The following is a 14449-nucleotide window of genomic DNA, read 5'->3' as shown; positions in this document are numbered from 1 at the left end:
CCAAGCATGAAGTCAAGGAATTGTCTGTAGACACCTCTGAGACAGGGATTGTCTCGAGGCACAAATCTGGGAAGGGTACAGGAAACATTTCTGCTGCTTTGAAGGTCCAGTGAGCACAGTGGCCTCAGTCATCTGTAAATGGAAGAAGTTCAGATCCACGCGGACTCTTCCTAGAGTTGGCCATCCGTCTAAGCTGAGCGATCGGGAGAGAAGGGCCTAGTCAGGGAGGTGACCAAGAACCTATGGTCTCATCAGGACCATGAGAAACATATTCCTCTGGTCTGATAAGACAAAGATTGAACTCTTTGGTGTGAATGTCAGGTGTCATTTTTGAAGGACACCACACAGTAAATTCACCAGTGTAAAACTAACACTGACAGTGTTAATGATACATTGGTGATTTACTGTGCAGGCACCATCCCTACAGTGAAGCATGGTGGGTGGCTCAGCATCATGCTGTGGGCATGTTTTTCAGCAGGCAGGAATTCGGAAAACTAGTCAGGATTGATGGAAAGATGAATGCAGCAATGTACAGAGACATCCTTGTGTGAAAATCTGCTCCTGTTTCCACTGATCATTCTTGACATGTTTTCTACAGTTTCATTGGAGTTCACATGGGTAAATTCAGTTGACTGGACATGATTTGGAAAGGCACACACCTGTCTACATGTAAGGTCCCACAGTTGACAGAGCATGTTAACCTGCTCCAGAGGTCTCTTGACCTTAGACTGAGGCGATGGTTCATTTTTCAGCAGGACAATGACCCTAAGCACACAGCCAAGATATCAAAAGAGTGGCTTCAGGACAACTCTGTGAATGTCCTTGAGTGGCCCAGCCAGAGCACAAACCTGAATCTCCTTGAACATCTCTGGAGAGATCTGAAAATGGCTGTGCACCAACGCTCCCCATCCAACCTGATGGAGCTTGAGAGTGCTGCAAAGAGGAATGGGCAAAACTGCCCAAAGATTGATGCACAAAGCTTGTGGCATCATATTCAAGAAGACTGTGTGCTTGCTCTGGGGATTGGTAAGGTTAGACCTTACTGTGCGACGCGCGGAATTCCTCCGCACGTCTGTCTCAATGTGCCGAAAAAGTGCTGATGTCCATGTCTTTTCACAATTCCTGTGCTAGCCAGATGACATCCCGGATAAAACACAGCGTTCAGTTTGGAAATGAACGGCACATTCCACTGTTACAGGATTTTTTGTCATGGAAAGAGGAGCGGAGGCTTCGCGCGTCACGGCGGTGCCGCATGGCGCAAAGCAACGCCGTGATGAAGCCTCACAGGACATGTTCTGGCATGTCCAGGCACATCCACAATTTTCTCGGATAATCACTCGATGGGAAAACCACCGACAGCTGTCTGAACGCCATCTCAAAGCCGTCCTGTGAGACCAAAACGGAGGTGGTTTTGTCTCGTTCCAGTAGCGAATCCATCGTGACACGTGAAGCCTCCGCTCGGCTTTCCATGACAAAATCTCTTGTTAAAAGTGAAATCTGATGGAAAATGGTTGATGTCCAGCTCTTGTGATAACCAGAGAAATTGCACACGATGGTCACGGATCCATACAGCCATCCGTTTAGAAATGAAATGGTCGCTCAGCCTGTCGATGGCGGCTTCGGAGAGCAGCGCACCACCAGTCGCTCTGGGCCGTCCTTAAAGCGATAGTAACACTCCGTAATCTCTTTGAAGCCCATAAAAGTTTCACCAAAAACCATCTGAATTTCTCAGATGGTGTCCACTTTGATGTCCCTCACAGTTTCTGAAAAAATTTTGATCAAGCAAAAGCGGCAGTCTCTGAGCCATTCCTAAACAATGAAAAAAACGACGAGGGGGGTGGACCACTCCTCACTCAAAGCCTGCTCACAGGCGAATGACGCAACCGACAGGCGTGAAAAAACTCACGCATGCGCACGAAGGTTCAAGTTTGGCTGACGCAATCACGCGTGATTCAAATCCATATGGTTTTGAAAAAAATAATAAGGCCGGATACTTTTCTAATAGACCTCGTATAATAAATGATTGTAGCTCACCGTATAAACTAATGTGATTTCCAATCTTTTTTTAGGGGATGCTGAGAGCAGAGCAATGATGCTCAGGAGACAGAGTCTTAATTTGGTAGGAAAACATAACCAAGTACATTTTTACCAGCTGTTTATCACGTGTCCAGTTGTAATAAAATGATAATTCAGTGCACTTATCTCACTGTCACATTGTCTTTCAGCTGCCACATTTAAATGGCACACAAATTCAAAGCCATGAGGATGAGTCATACGTCCCCATGACGTCCCCTCTCTCCGTTACCAGCGGAGATGGTGACGGTTACATTCCAATGAGTCCCAGGACATTCATGTTCCTGAATTCAAATGGCACTGATGACTCTTGCACACCCATTGGACCACTAATGGACCTCTGTGGAGATCCTTCACCACCACCAGTCCACCGGCACCTCAAGCCTCGCAGGAGAGGTGAAAGCAAGAGCCCAAAGAATGAACATGAGGCATTCTGTGTGTGATTTCTAATCATATAATTTCCAGTGTTGGGGCTCTAGAACAGGGGTCTCTAATTCTGCTCCTGGATATCACCTGCTATCTCCAGCTCCACCCACCGCTGACTAAGACCGAGGAGACTCCAGATGTGTGTAACCAGGTGTGGTTGCAGCAGGTGGACATGGAAAGCATGCAGAGCAGGTGATCTCCAGGAGACTGGTTGATGAATTGACTTGTTCTAGAGCTTTAAGATGGCTTTGAGGAGGGCCCAAAAAACAGGAACTGGCCTGTGGAGGGGGATGTAGAGCAAGCCATATCCACGGAAACTTCAAGGCTGAATCTCAATTCTACCCCTCGGCCCTTCCCCATATCTCTTCCCCTCCGTTTTGCGCGGACACGAGAGACAGAGGGGTGTCTCAATTCTCTTTTTGGAGCGAGGCGGAGGGCTACAAACCCCTCCAAATGGAGTGAATGTGGATTCACACTCCGTTTGGAGGGGTAGGAGGAGCTTACTGCTGTCTCCACAGAAACAAACATGGCGCTGAAAGAGCCACACAAATGAAACGGTTTTCATTACAAATTACGCTGTTTAGAAAGTTATAACTTGCCAAAAAACTTTACAGGTAATTGCCTATGACAGCAACATGTATGCTGCTGGATACATGTTGCGTATATTGTCGTTCTGAAGAATATTGTAACTTTGCTCGTGTGCTGAGGCGTTATAATGCACATACACACGAACGCCACAAAAAGACACTTTTATATCTCACAATGAAGAAAATCGTGATAAAGGATAAGCACGTTAATTTGTATGTTCATTAATCTTTGGATAATATCAATCCCTGCTGTTGGATTTCAAGGTCTGTAACACGTGTGTATTTTGTAAATAAATAGGGAGCCCTGAGCACACTCGTCTCCTAATAAGAAAATGAGGCAGAACATGAGGACAAGTTTCACCAATGGCAATAACACATAACCTGACGTCCTAATAGACTGCTATTATTTGTCAAGGAAATTTCTAAAGGAAATAGGGCTGGATGCAAAAAATGGGAGAATTTGAAAAAGAAATATAAGGTTAACAGAACTAGATGCAGCCCATAACATACATACAGGTCCTGGTCGTATAATTAGAATATCATGAAAAAGTTGATTTATTTCAGTAATTCCATTCAAAAAGTGAAACTTGTATAATGTGTACATTCATTGCACACAGACTGATATATTTCAAGTGTTTAGTTATTTTTACTGCGAATTAATTAATTACTAATCAATCAATTAATGATCAATAAAACAATATTAATGATCACTATTATTGATTATTATTAGTATTATTAACATTAATTAATTGCTAATTATTTAATTATTAATACTATTAATTATTATTATTATAAATTACAAATTAATTTAACTAATTAACATGACTTCTATTTCTTTGCATTTACGCAGAAAGGCGAGAAAATAAAAAGAGCAAACAGGCTACTGCAACAAGTTGCATTTCGGTTGCCATGTTAACAAACAGTGAAGACGGCAGTTTGACACGGGCAGTTTTTTTTTTTCTCCTAAGCACACCCCTTCGCCTTACCCCTTGTTTTAAAGGGGTAGGCGTAGGGGTAGGGGTAGGGCCAAGGGGAAGGGGAAGGGTACAAAAGAGAATTGAGATTGGGGGCAAAATGTCAAAATAACCAACAAAGTTACAGTATAGTCTGTGTTTTTTAAGAACTTCTAGTATTTTTGTTTGTTTAGTTGATAATAAGGAGGAATGGAAATCTCTTTCTTTTGAAGGAAGCTTGTTTCATCAGTAACTGAATTAATTTTGCATCAACGTGAAATGATGACACATTTTCACTTCCAGCTCATCACATTTTAAATCAAATAACCTTCCCGTCATTTAGTGACAATGGGGAAACATTAACCATAACCTGAACCTTATTCATGACTATAACATAACCATAACCCAAACATAGATGAATGTTCCCTGATAAAATGTGGAAGTTAAGCAGATACTTCTGTGTGTTATCAGATAGAAATGATCCTGCTATAAAAACAAACAAACATGTCAGTAAATAACTAAAAGCCCAAACTCGTCACATATTGCCATTCGGACAAAACAACCCTTTTGCATCAAAATGTATTGAGTTGGGAGTGACCGTGTGTTGAAAATGACTGAAGCCAGGTGACTCTGACACCAGGTGCTCAAAATAACACATCTGACATTTCAGGTTTTTTGCCAACGATAACAAAAATTATATTCAAGGGCATATTGGTCAATTTTGGTCAAGGAAGAATGGTACAGTGAATGGAGGTAGTCACCAGTGTGTGGAGTAGAATGATGTTGATCATGTTAGATGGGTGAACTATTTCAATGAAAATTCTTGGCCATGAACAGAGAGGTACGATAAAAAGGAATCAAACTCAACTTTTCATATTGGGAGTACAATTCCTTATTCCACTGAGCTACCAGCTCTGCTATTACTTGTTGGGACATCCTGAAAATTCTTGGGATTTCAAATGATTTACTGAATATCGTATTGGCCTGAACACCGTACTGTGAATTCTGTGTGGACCAACAGAATCTCTGACTTCTTACCACTGAAAACTGGAGTTCATCAGGCATATGTTCTGGTTCCTACACTGTTTGATGCTTGCATGAATGAGCTGTTGAGTGGGGTTGTGGAGAACAGCGGCTGTTAATAGGGAAAGGTTTACTGACCTTGACTTTGTGGATGATGCTGGTTCTGGTCTTGGTGCTTCCTCTCTTACTTTAAGGTTGCTAACCAGTAAGCTAAGGTGACAACTGGATGTCTTTAGTTGCACTTGCACTTGGAGTGTAGAGGTGAAATCAGTGGGTTGGAAAGGTCTTTCCTCCCCTGGTGTGCAGTTGAGCACCTTGGATGGCAGTGTTTCTGTATAGGCTCTCAGTTGTCCAGGTGGTTTCCATAGTAGAGAAGCTTGAATCTTCAACTGGCAAGCAACCCAGTCCAGTCGAATCTCACGTCAAGCAACCCAGTCCAGTCAAAGATTCAAGCTTCTCTACTTGGATGGCAGTGTCTGGCTGAATGTGAAGCATCATTACAAAATTCTTACAGCATCTGTATCAGCTCCACTCCCATTTGTTAAGAAAAACCAACAAATACTGACATAGCAAAACATGTTCAGCTTGGCAGACGTCAGTGTATACATGCGCCCCTATAGGACAGTTCATGTGTGTTTTGGTTCTGTATCAGTCAGCAGTACTGCAAAAACAAAATATTAGCAATTTACAATATTTTTTTCTTTCCATACAGCTCGACCTCCACCTCTTGACCTAAGAGGCCTCTCTACAATCACAGAATGTCCCACTCATTTTCCGCTGAGCAGAACACTGATTAAATCATGGTGAGAGAAAATAATGCCCTGATCCATGAAAATCACTGACTCATTGCTGCTTTTGGATGCTTTTGCCATTTTAGTAATTTGTCAGAGCATGTTAGAGCTGAAAGCTAATGTTAGCTTGTAGTGCAGAATATCAGCTTGAAGTTGATGACAAATACATTGAGGTCCATAGGTATTTAGACAGTGACACAATTTTTGTAATTTTGATTCTATAGACTGCCACAGCAAAGGTGATAAGGAACAATCAAGATGTGCTTGTAGTGTAGACTGTTAGCTTTAACAAAAATATGGCCATTTTTATACACAGTCTCTCCACTTCCAGAGCCCATAAATAATTGGACAAAAGAAATATAAGGACTGTTTTTAATATAAATTATCACTTAAGCGTAGATCAGATTTTTTTTACACTCCACCATGAAGCTGTGACTGGGGATGCAACAGAAAACAAAGCTGCACCAGTCATGCCTATAGCCTTGAGAATGATCATGGGTGTCTTGGTGGCTTCCCTCACTTATCTTAGTTTTTGGCCAAAGTGACTGTAGTCTCCCATGTGTCTTCTGGCAGACTATAGCTGAAATGTCACAGCGTTTGAAGAAAATCCTTTTCTTTTGTGCCAGTCTGCCATGAATGTGTGAAAAAAATTTAAATAAATAAATAACTGCACTATCCCCCAGATTTTTCCATCACAGCCACAGAAGCCGATACTTGCTTGAATATTGAATTCTATATACTGTGATAGTAATAAATAAATAAATAAATAAATAAATAACAAAAGGATTTCACTGTTTAAATATATGTGGACCTCCATGTAACTCCAATATTGAATCCTGCATTAATATCGCTCAGTGGATTTAAAAGAAATAACAGATTTGTTGATGAAGATGCTACAAAGATAAAGTTTAGCTTCCTTATTTTATGTTACGGGAATATACTTCTCTTTCCATTTAAATCATTTCACAATGCACGTTCAGATAATCATCAGTTTTATCACCTGGTGTAAAATGATCCAGGTCAATGACATCATCCTTCCTCTTAGTTAAACATCATTAGATGATCAGTGTTACTACATCTTATAGAGAACTTTGTAACTGGTCGTTTACGCTGAATAATTTCTGAATTTTGTATTTTGTGTTAATTACAGTGTTTTGCCAAACTCTCTACCACTTGAAAGAAGAAATGAAAATGTGGAAAATGCAAGGGATGAAGGCCTAAGCTGCAACGCAAATGTAACTTTTTCTTTGACTAAAAACACATTTTTGAACTCTGCACATATACATTCATTAAGTGCTTCTTAAGTACAGTTAAATGATACTTTAACCTTATCTGGATCTGACAATTAGAAGTTGATTTCATACGGCCTTTATCCTCTCCATAAAGACTCAGATATGCATTGGTTATAAATAGCCTTAATGATAGCGGGGCAGAAAAGTATTGTAATCACCCCTGTGTGTGCACATCCGTATGTGTGTGCATGTTCATTCATTCATTTTATGCCACTTATGCAAATCTGGTTTCCAGGCTGTCGACCAAGCAGCAAGGAATCCTAAGACATTCCCAAGCCGCTGTGAAATATACAACCCAATCTCATGCCAAGTTTGTGGTGTCATGATACCATCACGAAATTGACTGTATGCTTGTGATGGTGTCACAAAAATGTTCATGGTAGTATCATGAAATTTGGGGTGACACAGAAGGTGGTATTGAGGTTATGGTTATGGTTAGGGTTAACATTAGATTAGTGTTTGAAGGTTGACTCCATCAGCAAAATGTAACACATTAATTAACAGTATCACCAAAAAAAAAAAAAAAAAAAGAAGCAACATGAGACGGGGCTGGAAATATAATCCCTCCAACATGTCCTGGGTCTTTCCAGGGCCTTCTCCCAGTTGAAAGTGCCTGGAAGACCTCCCTAGGGAGATGACCACGAATCACCTCAGCTGGCAACTTTTGATGCGAGGAAGCATCAACTCTAATCCAGCTTGCTCCCTGATATTCAAGCTTCTCACCTTGTCTCAAAGTGCAAGCCCAGATACCTGAGGAAGGAACCTCATTTCCGCCACTTGTATCTGCAACTTTGTTCTTTCGGTTATTACCCAAAGTTCATGATTATAGGTGAGGATAGGATGGGGGAGGTGATGGTGTAGTGGTTAAGTGTTATGCTTGAGACCAGAGGATCCTCGGTTCAAATCCCAACTTGAAAAGAAAATCACTAAGGGCCCTTGGGCAAGGTCCTTAATCCCCTAGTTGCTCCCGGTGTGTTGTGGGCGCCTTGCATGGCAGCAGCCTGACATCTGGGTTAATGTGAGGCATTATTGTGTAAAGTGCTTTGAGTGTATGATGCAGATGGCAAAGCGCTATATAAATGCAGTCCATTTACAATTTAAATCAAGAGGTAAATCCAACCCAGTCGCACGGCAGTTCGTGGCAGCATTACATAAAGTACATTAATCTATGGGTTCGTGACGAAGGCATGAAAATGGGGCTCTTTTCGTGACGGGGGCACGAAATATGGGGTGATGGGGGGTCTGGGGGAGTTATGGTTAGGGTTTGGGGAGGGTAGAGTCTTATCATATGGTTATGGTTAGAGTTAAGAGTAAGGGACAATTATTAATAGCAAAATAAAAAAACTGTATCATGAAAATCTGGTGCTTTTCCTAATGGGAGCATGAAAAAAAATGTGAGACTGGGCTGGGTAAATCAAGAGTCTCACATTCTGGCTCAGCTCTTTCTTGACCACAACTGTCCGGTACAGGATCCGCAGGAACTCAGATGCAGCTCCTGAATCCTATCGATCGCATGCTCTAACTTACCCCCTTCATGAACAAGACCCAGAGATACTTAAAATCCTCCACTTGGGGCAAAAAACTCTCCCATGACCCAGAGGAGACAATCCACCTTTTTTCTGACAGCAGACCATTGCCTCAGATTTGGATGTGCTCTCTCTGGATTCTCATCCCAGTCGGTTCACACTCGATCATAAACCTGCCCAGTGCATATTGGAGACTGCAGTCTGATGACACCAACAGAACAACTTCATCTGCAAAAAAGCAGAGATGTAATTCTGAGGTCACCAAACTGGACACTCTCCAATCCCTGATGGTGCCTTGAAATTGTGCACACCCAGCAAATTTTGCAGAGCAAAATGCGCTGTACGGGGGACTACAATGGAACTCACTACAACAAGAGTGAAATAAATTCTAATATAAAGCGAAATCAGCTATATCATCTTGTCAAATCAAGTTTTTCAGCTACAATAAGAGTCAATTATAGCATGATAGAGTTGATTTAACACAGTGATAGAGTTTATTTAACCTTATGGTTAGAGGGACAAAATGTAGTTCCAGCAGAGTTTATTTTGCTCTGCAAACTCTACTGTGCATGAACATCAATCAATCAATCATTTTTTTTTTATATAGCGCCAAATCACAACAAACAGTTGCCCCAAGGCGCTTTATATTGTAAGGCAAGGCCATACAATAATTATGTAAAACCCCAACGGTCAAAGAACAGGATTAGTGAAGGGTTAGCCCTGGCAGAGGTATAGTGTCAAGAATGCAGACGCTAGACAGGAGATGGCATGTTGCAGTGGTTCTAGCAGTGGTGGGACAAAGTCATCAATCTACAAGTCCCAAGTCAAGTCTCAAGTCAGCTTGCAAATAATTGGTGGTCATTATGATGTTGTGTGTTGGGGGGGGCGTGGCTGGATGTTTTGGTGTTCTTTTCTTTTCTTTGCTCTCCAGGTGGCATGAGGGCTGATTTGTCTGTGAAGAAGGTGCTGGCTGAAGAGTCTTCACCCTCATCAACATCATGGAAAGCACCTGTGATCGGTGCTCACGTGCAACCTGGACGACTTGCAGCTGAAGCAGATAATTGGATGGCGTTCTGCATTTAAGTCATGTGTGATTCAAGCAGAACTGCCGGGAAATCGACCTTGTGACGTTCGTTTGTGAGACGCTGAGGACCGCGCCTGGGTTTGACACATCGAGCCCGTGAAGCAGGGAGGGGTGAGGACACATGCTGTCAGCACACACGAAAGGTAATTAAGTGTTTAGGTACTTGTTGATAGTAACTTGGTGTTTTGTTACACAGTATACTGGAATTGTAAAGAGAATTGCGCAGTTTGCTTCTCACTGCTGTGGCGTGAAGGATAAGTGATCCTCCACTTGTTGTGAGAAGCTGCTCATTTGCATAAAGTAAAAAAAAAGTCCACTGACCTGAGTGTGTTGCTGGCAGCGTGTGTTTATTGGAAGATATAGTTGTATCTGTTGACTTACCTCACCGTCTCTTTGCTTCACAGAGAATCAGTTTGTCGTGTCCACCTGGGGGGTGTTTGGCGGTGGTAGGAAGTCCAGGAGCGCCGGCTTTAATCCTTGCGGGCGCTGGAGAGCGAGCCGCGGATCACTCCACCAGAGGGACGTTGTTTTTTATGTTTTTACACTTTTAAACACAGGTGTATAATAAATAGTTTTTGTTTGGAACCGCTTTCTGGTTATTTTTAGCGCTGGGTCCTGTCTGACGCAGATTCACTCCTCAATCCGCGTCGACACATAACATATGACTTGGAACTTGACTTGGGACTTGCTAATTTATGACATGAGAGTGACTTGATGGTGACTTCCTCCCACCTCTGGGTTCTGATACCCCATACTCCTGCAGCGCCCACATGTGGCACCATGAGTTTATAGTTTATGGTTTATCTTGTAATTCCCACTTCTGAAATTTAGAATTCCAGTATGTTGAAGTCCTCTTTAGTCTCAGTCTGTGTACTATACAAAACAGAACCAAGAAAAAGAGCATACTTTAACCTTGTTACAATGTTTAGGAGCATTTTTGGAAAGTTTTCTGTAAAGTTCGACACCAGCAAAAATGACCTGCTCAGCATTCTGTATAGGCGGTGAGTCACATTTGGAAATGTATGATGTCGAAGAAGGATGAATTTTGGAATTTTGCACACTAAATATATTTCCGCAAATTAAATTTGAAGGAAAAGAGATTTAGTCATAGCTGTGTTTTTGTAGAATTCTGAAAGAAAAATTATATCCTGACATATGCTGATATACATGTCAGGATCTCACAGATAGATGTTGATTGAGTCCAAAATAAACTAAGGCCAGCTATTTATTGATAATGTTATCTAAGTTATCTATTGATCAAATGTGTATTTTGTTTGCAAACAGTTGTTTATGGCCTTTGAGGGAGCAGTTCAACCATGGTTAAGGAGAACAAACCTCGATTACTTGTCCCTGGATTTTAATTCAGCATCTCCGTCTCCTGTGCAGAAGGTAAGGTTTGAATAATGATAATACTTACATATATTAACACTGACCAGTTTATAAAATGGAAGATATTGTCAAAATGACAAAAAGCACTTTGTTAGTAAAGAACGTGATAATTACACTTGCACACAGCAGAACATCAGACCAGGTGGCTATGTTCCAATTGTTCCACACCATGTGCTCTCCAGCTGTTTAGACCCAATATGGATCAACATGGTGGAAGGGTTGTGTGCTAGTCAAGGATGAAGTGGTTCAGTTATGGGCAGAATTGATGAAATATTAAGGCCACACAGAGTCACATATTATGATATTGATCATCACCAGTAAGGAGTGAGTGTTTCACATTTTGAGTGCTCATTCTTGTTTCCAAGAATGAGAATTCTGAGTGCTCTGGAGGCAGGGTTGCACGGGAGGCAAGCATTTTTCTTCTTCTACTAAGGTGGATTGGAACTTTTTGTGGTACACAGCACCAACTACTGGACAGGAGGAACCCAGTAGTCAATGCGACTTACTGATTTCAAAATGCAGCTCTTTTTAACCAGACATGCGGTGCCGTGACGTGGCAATCATCTGTGTCCAATCAGATTTCAGGGGAGTCCATTGCAACCCTGGCCTCCACTTTAGCTCCACCCAGGCCAGGAAGGGTTCAACATTTGACATTTCCTGTTTCACTGTGGAATCACCCTGACCCTAATGCGTCACCGGTAACTCAATTTGTGACTGTAAAATCCAGCATGAACGTCCGCAAATCATCAGACACAACAGGGTTATTCCCATTATAATCCAATTTCATCATTTGCACGATTTATTTTTCTGTAAGTAATTCAATTGGCAAATTATTGTGAAAGGGTGTGGTCAGCTCGATAAAAGCTTACCATTGCAACAGCGTCTTCATGCCAAACTGGAAATTCTGTGAGCAGACCCACAAATTTCTCCATCTGGTCAGCTGCACTGAGTTAAATCCATCAATCAATCCAATTAAATTCATTAAATCCAAGCATTTGGGGTCGTCATCGCTATACTAGTTTCTGTTGGTCTTAGGTGACAGCGTCATTGTTGACACCTGCGCAGTAACGCGATCAGGGGGCGGAGAAACACATCAAATGTGAAACGGTTTTAATATTTTGCCACTGTTCACGCGATATTTTATGGTCTGAAATCTCACACATCGTGTAAGGATTTCAGATCAGATTCACAGAAAAATGTAATTGGATTAGAATGCTATTTAACTGCATTGTTGTTCTCATCTGTTTGTGTCCAGCAGAAGCCCTTTCTGCCTGATGAGTACAAAGTGGATTACGTGCAGGTGGATGAAAAGAAAACTCAGGCTCTCCAAAACACAAAGATGGAGTGGACAGATGTCCGGCAGTCAAAAACCTGAATGAAAATTACATCAAATCAGAGACACATCAGCACGGAGACGTCACAACAAGGAACAAATGCAATTTAAAAGTACTTTTGACAAATCCTTTTGAAATAACAGCAATAAATGAGATTCTCATTTCTGGAGTAGAGACACTGAAGTGAAATGTAAAACTACCAATCTCTGTAGCTCCTTGTTGGAACTATTACCTGATCGTGTTTGTGTCACAGTGATCATAAGACTTTAACAACAACATTGAAAAGTTCATGACATTGCTTCAGTGTTGTCATTTTAAAAATGTCTATCAGCAATTCTGAAATAACTGCAAAGGAAAATACAGTCAACAACATATAAATGCAACAGTTTTGTTTTCATTCCTTTTACATGCACAGAAAAAGTTTATTTCTCTTGAATTTTGTTCACAAATTTGTAAAAATCTGTTTTATTCAGCACTTCACCTTTGCCAACAATAATCCATCATCAAGGTTGGGTAGGATTACTTTGAAATGTAATCCAAAAGTAATAAGATTACAAGTAATCCAAATGTATGTACATACATACATGTAATCCACATGTATTCTTTCAAAGTAATCCTACCCAACCTTGTCCATTATCTTGGTTGGTGTGGCCTTTCAAGATGCTAATTAAAGAGCATGATTATTATTTTGACTGGTCACAGTTAAAGGTCACTCTAAAATTTGCAGTTTTATCACACAAGATGATGCCACAGATATTACACATTTTGAGGGAGCATGACAGGAATGTCCACCACAGCTGTTGTCCTTGAATTGAATGATCGTTACTATAAGTCTCAGTGTCATTTCTTACCACTTTCACAACTGCAGGCCACATGTAACCAGGCCAGTCCAGGACTGCCACATCTGACTTCATCACCTAATATAGAGCTTTTTTGAAGATTGACATGTTTGAAAGTGAAAAAATTCAAGGTAAATGAACCATTTGGGTGCATATGTGTTTGATCTTTTATGTCCATTCATGAAAATGAAAGCATTACATTTTTTTATATATTTCAATGGCAAAATGTTTTAAATATTTCAATCCACATGATGTAAATAAAAGTGTAAACATGTTTTTCGAGGAGACTGCTTCACATTGCATGAAATGCTGGTACTGATTATTTGCTGTTTCTAGTTGTACAGCTGTAAGGTTGAAGCCTTTAAACAAAGTTGACAACTGCTCAGTGAATATTGTTGTCAGTTCAGCTGCTCCCGTTATTGTTTGGGGTCCCCACAGCGGATAAAGTCAGATCCGCATAGGTATTTGGCACAAGTTTTACGCTGGATGCCCTTCCTGACGCAACTCCAGTTTTACCTGGAGAAACACACACAGCCGCTGGTGTTCCAAAGAGGTCTCACATCCAGTACTAACCAGACGTTGCACTGCATAGCTTCTGAGATCTGACGGGATCAGGCTAACACAGACTGCTCAGTGAGTGGTGTACATAAATAGGCAAATCGACTATTAGCAAAGTGTGACATTTTTAAGAAACATTTCAGTGCAGTATTTACAGTCAAACACCATCATTATCAGAGTTTTTTGGATCTGACTGTTTGATTTGATGAGATATTTGCAAACAAAACAAACACACTGTGCATTAACTGCAGTTCAGTTAATGCACATCTGCTGTTAGGTTTTCAAACAGTGTTTATGGAGTGTTTTAATTTGACATAAATCAAAGCTTTCTGTTCAGCTCACGAACAATCCTATTAAATGCAGCCTATATCAACAGATATTTGGGTGATTCTTTAACTACGGGCACTATTGGCCTTGTAAATGTAATTTCCACCACACCATTGCCTTACAATATAAAGCGCCTTTGGGCAACTGTTTGTTGTGATTTGGCGCTATATACATGTGCTCTGATGTCACTGTTTATCTCCATAGAAACTACCCAAACAATCTTTCATACAAACTCTTTAGGGACATT

The 14449-nt window shown here is 41.0% G+C and overlaps 1 protein-coding gene across 1 annotated transcript in view; it reads left to right on the top strand.

The window, feature by feature from the left end:
- LOC117517985 (GRB2-associated-binding protein 3-like) overlaps positions 1–13591 on the top strand; it is a 31756-nt gene extending 18165 nt beyond the window's left edge. Inside the window, 6 exon segments of the mRNA XM_034179101.1 lie at positions 2070–2119; positions 2226–2469; positions 5775–5865; positions 7004–7088; positions 11040–11144; positions 12400–13591. Of these exon segments, the coding sequence (XP_034034992.1) occupies positions 2070–2119; positions 2226–2469; positions 5775–5865; positions 7004–7088; positions 11040–11144; positions 12400–12519 (695 nt within the window). The 3' untranslated portion in view covers positions 12520–13591.
- Positions 13592–14449: the final 858 nt, after the last annotated feature.

The sequence above is a fragment of the Thalassophryne amazonica genome, chromosome 9 (genome assembly GCF_902500255.1).
Source record: "Thalassophryne amazonica chromosome 9, fThaAma1.1, whole genome shotgun sequence".
NCBI classification, from domain to species: Eukaryota; Metazoa; Chordata; class Actinopteri; order Batrachoidiformes; family Batrachoididae; genus Thalassophryne; species Thalassophryne amazonica.
The sequence above is the reverse complement of the archived record's forward strand: the minus strand, read 5'-3'. Positions and strand labels throughout refer to the sequence as shown.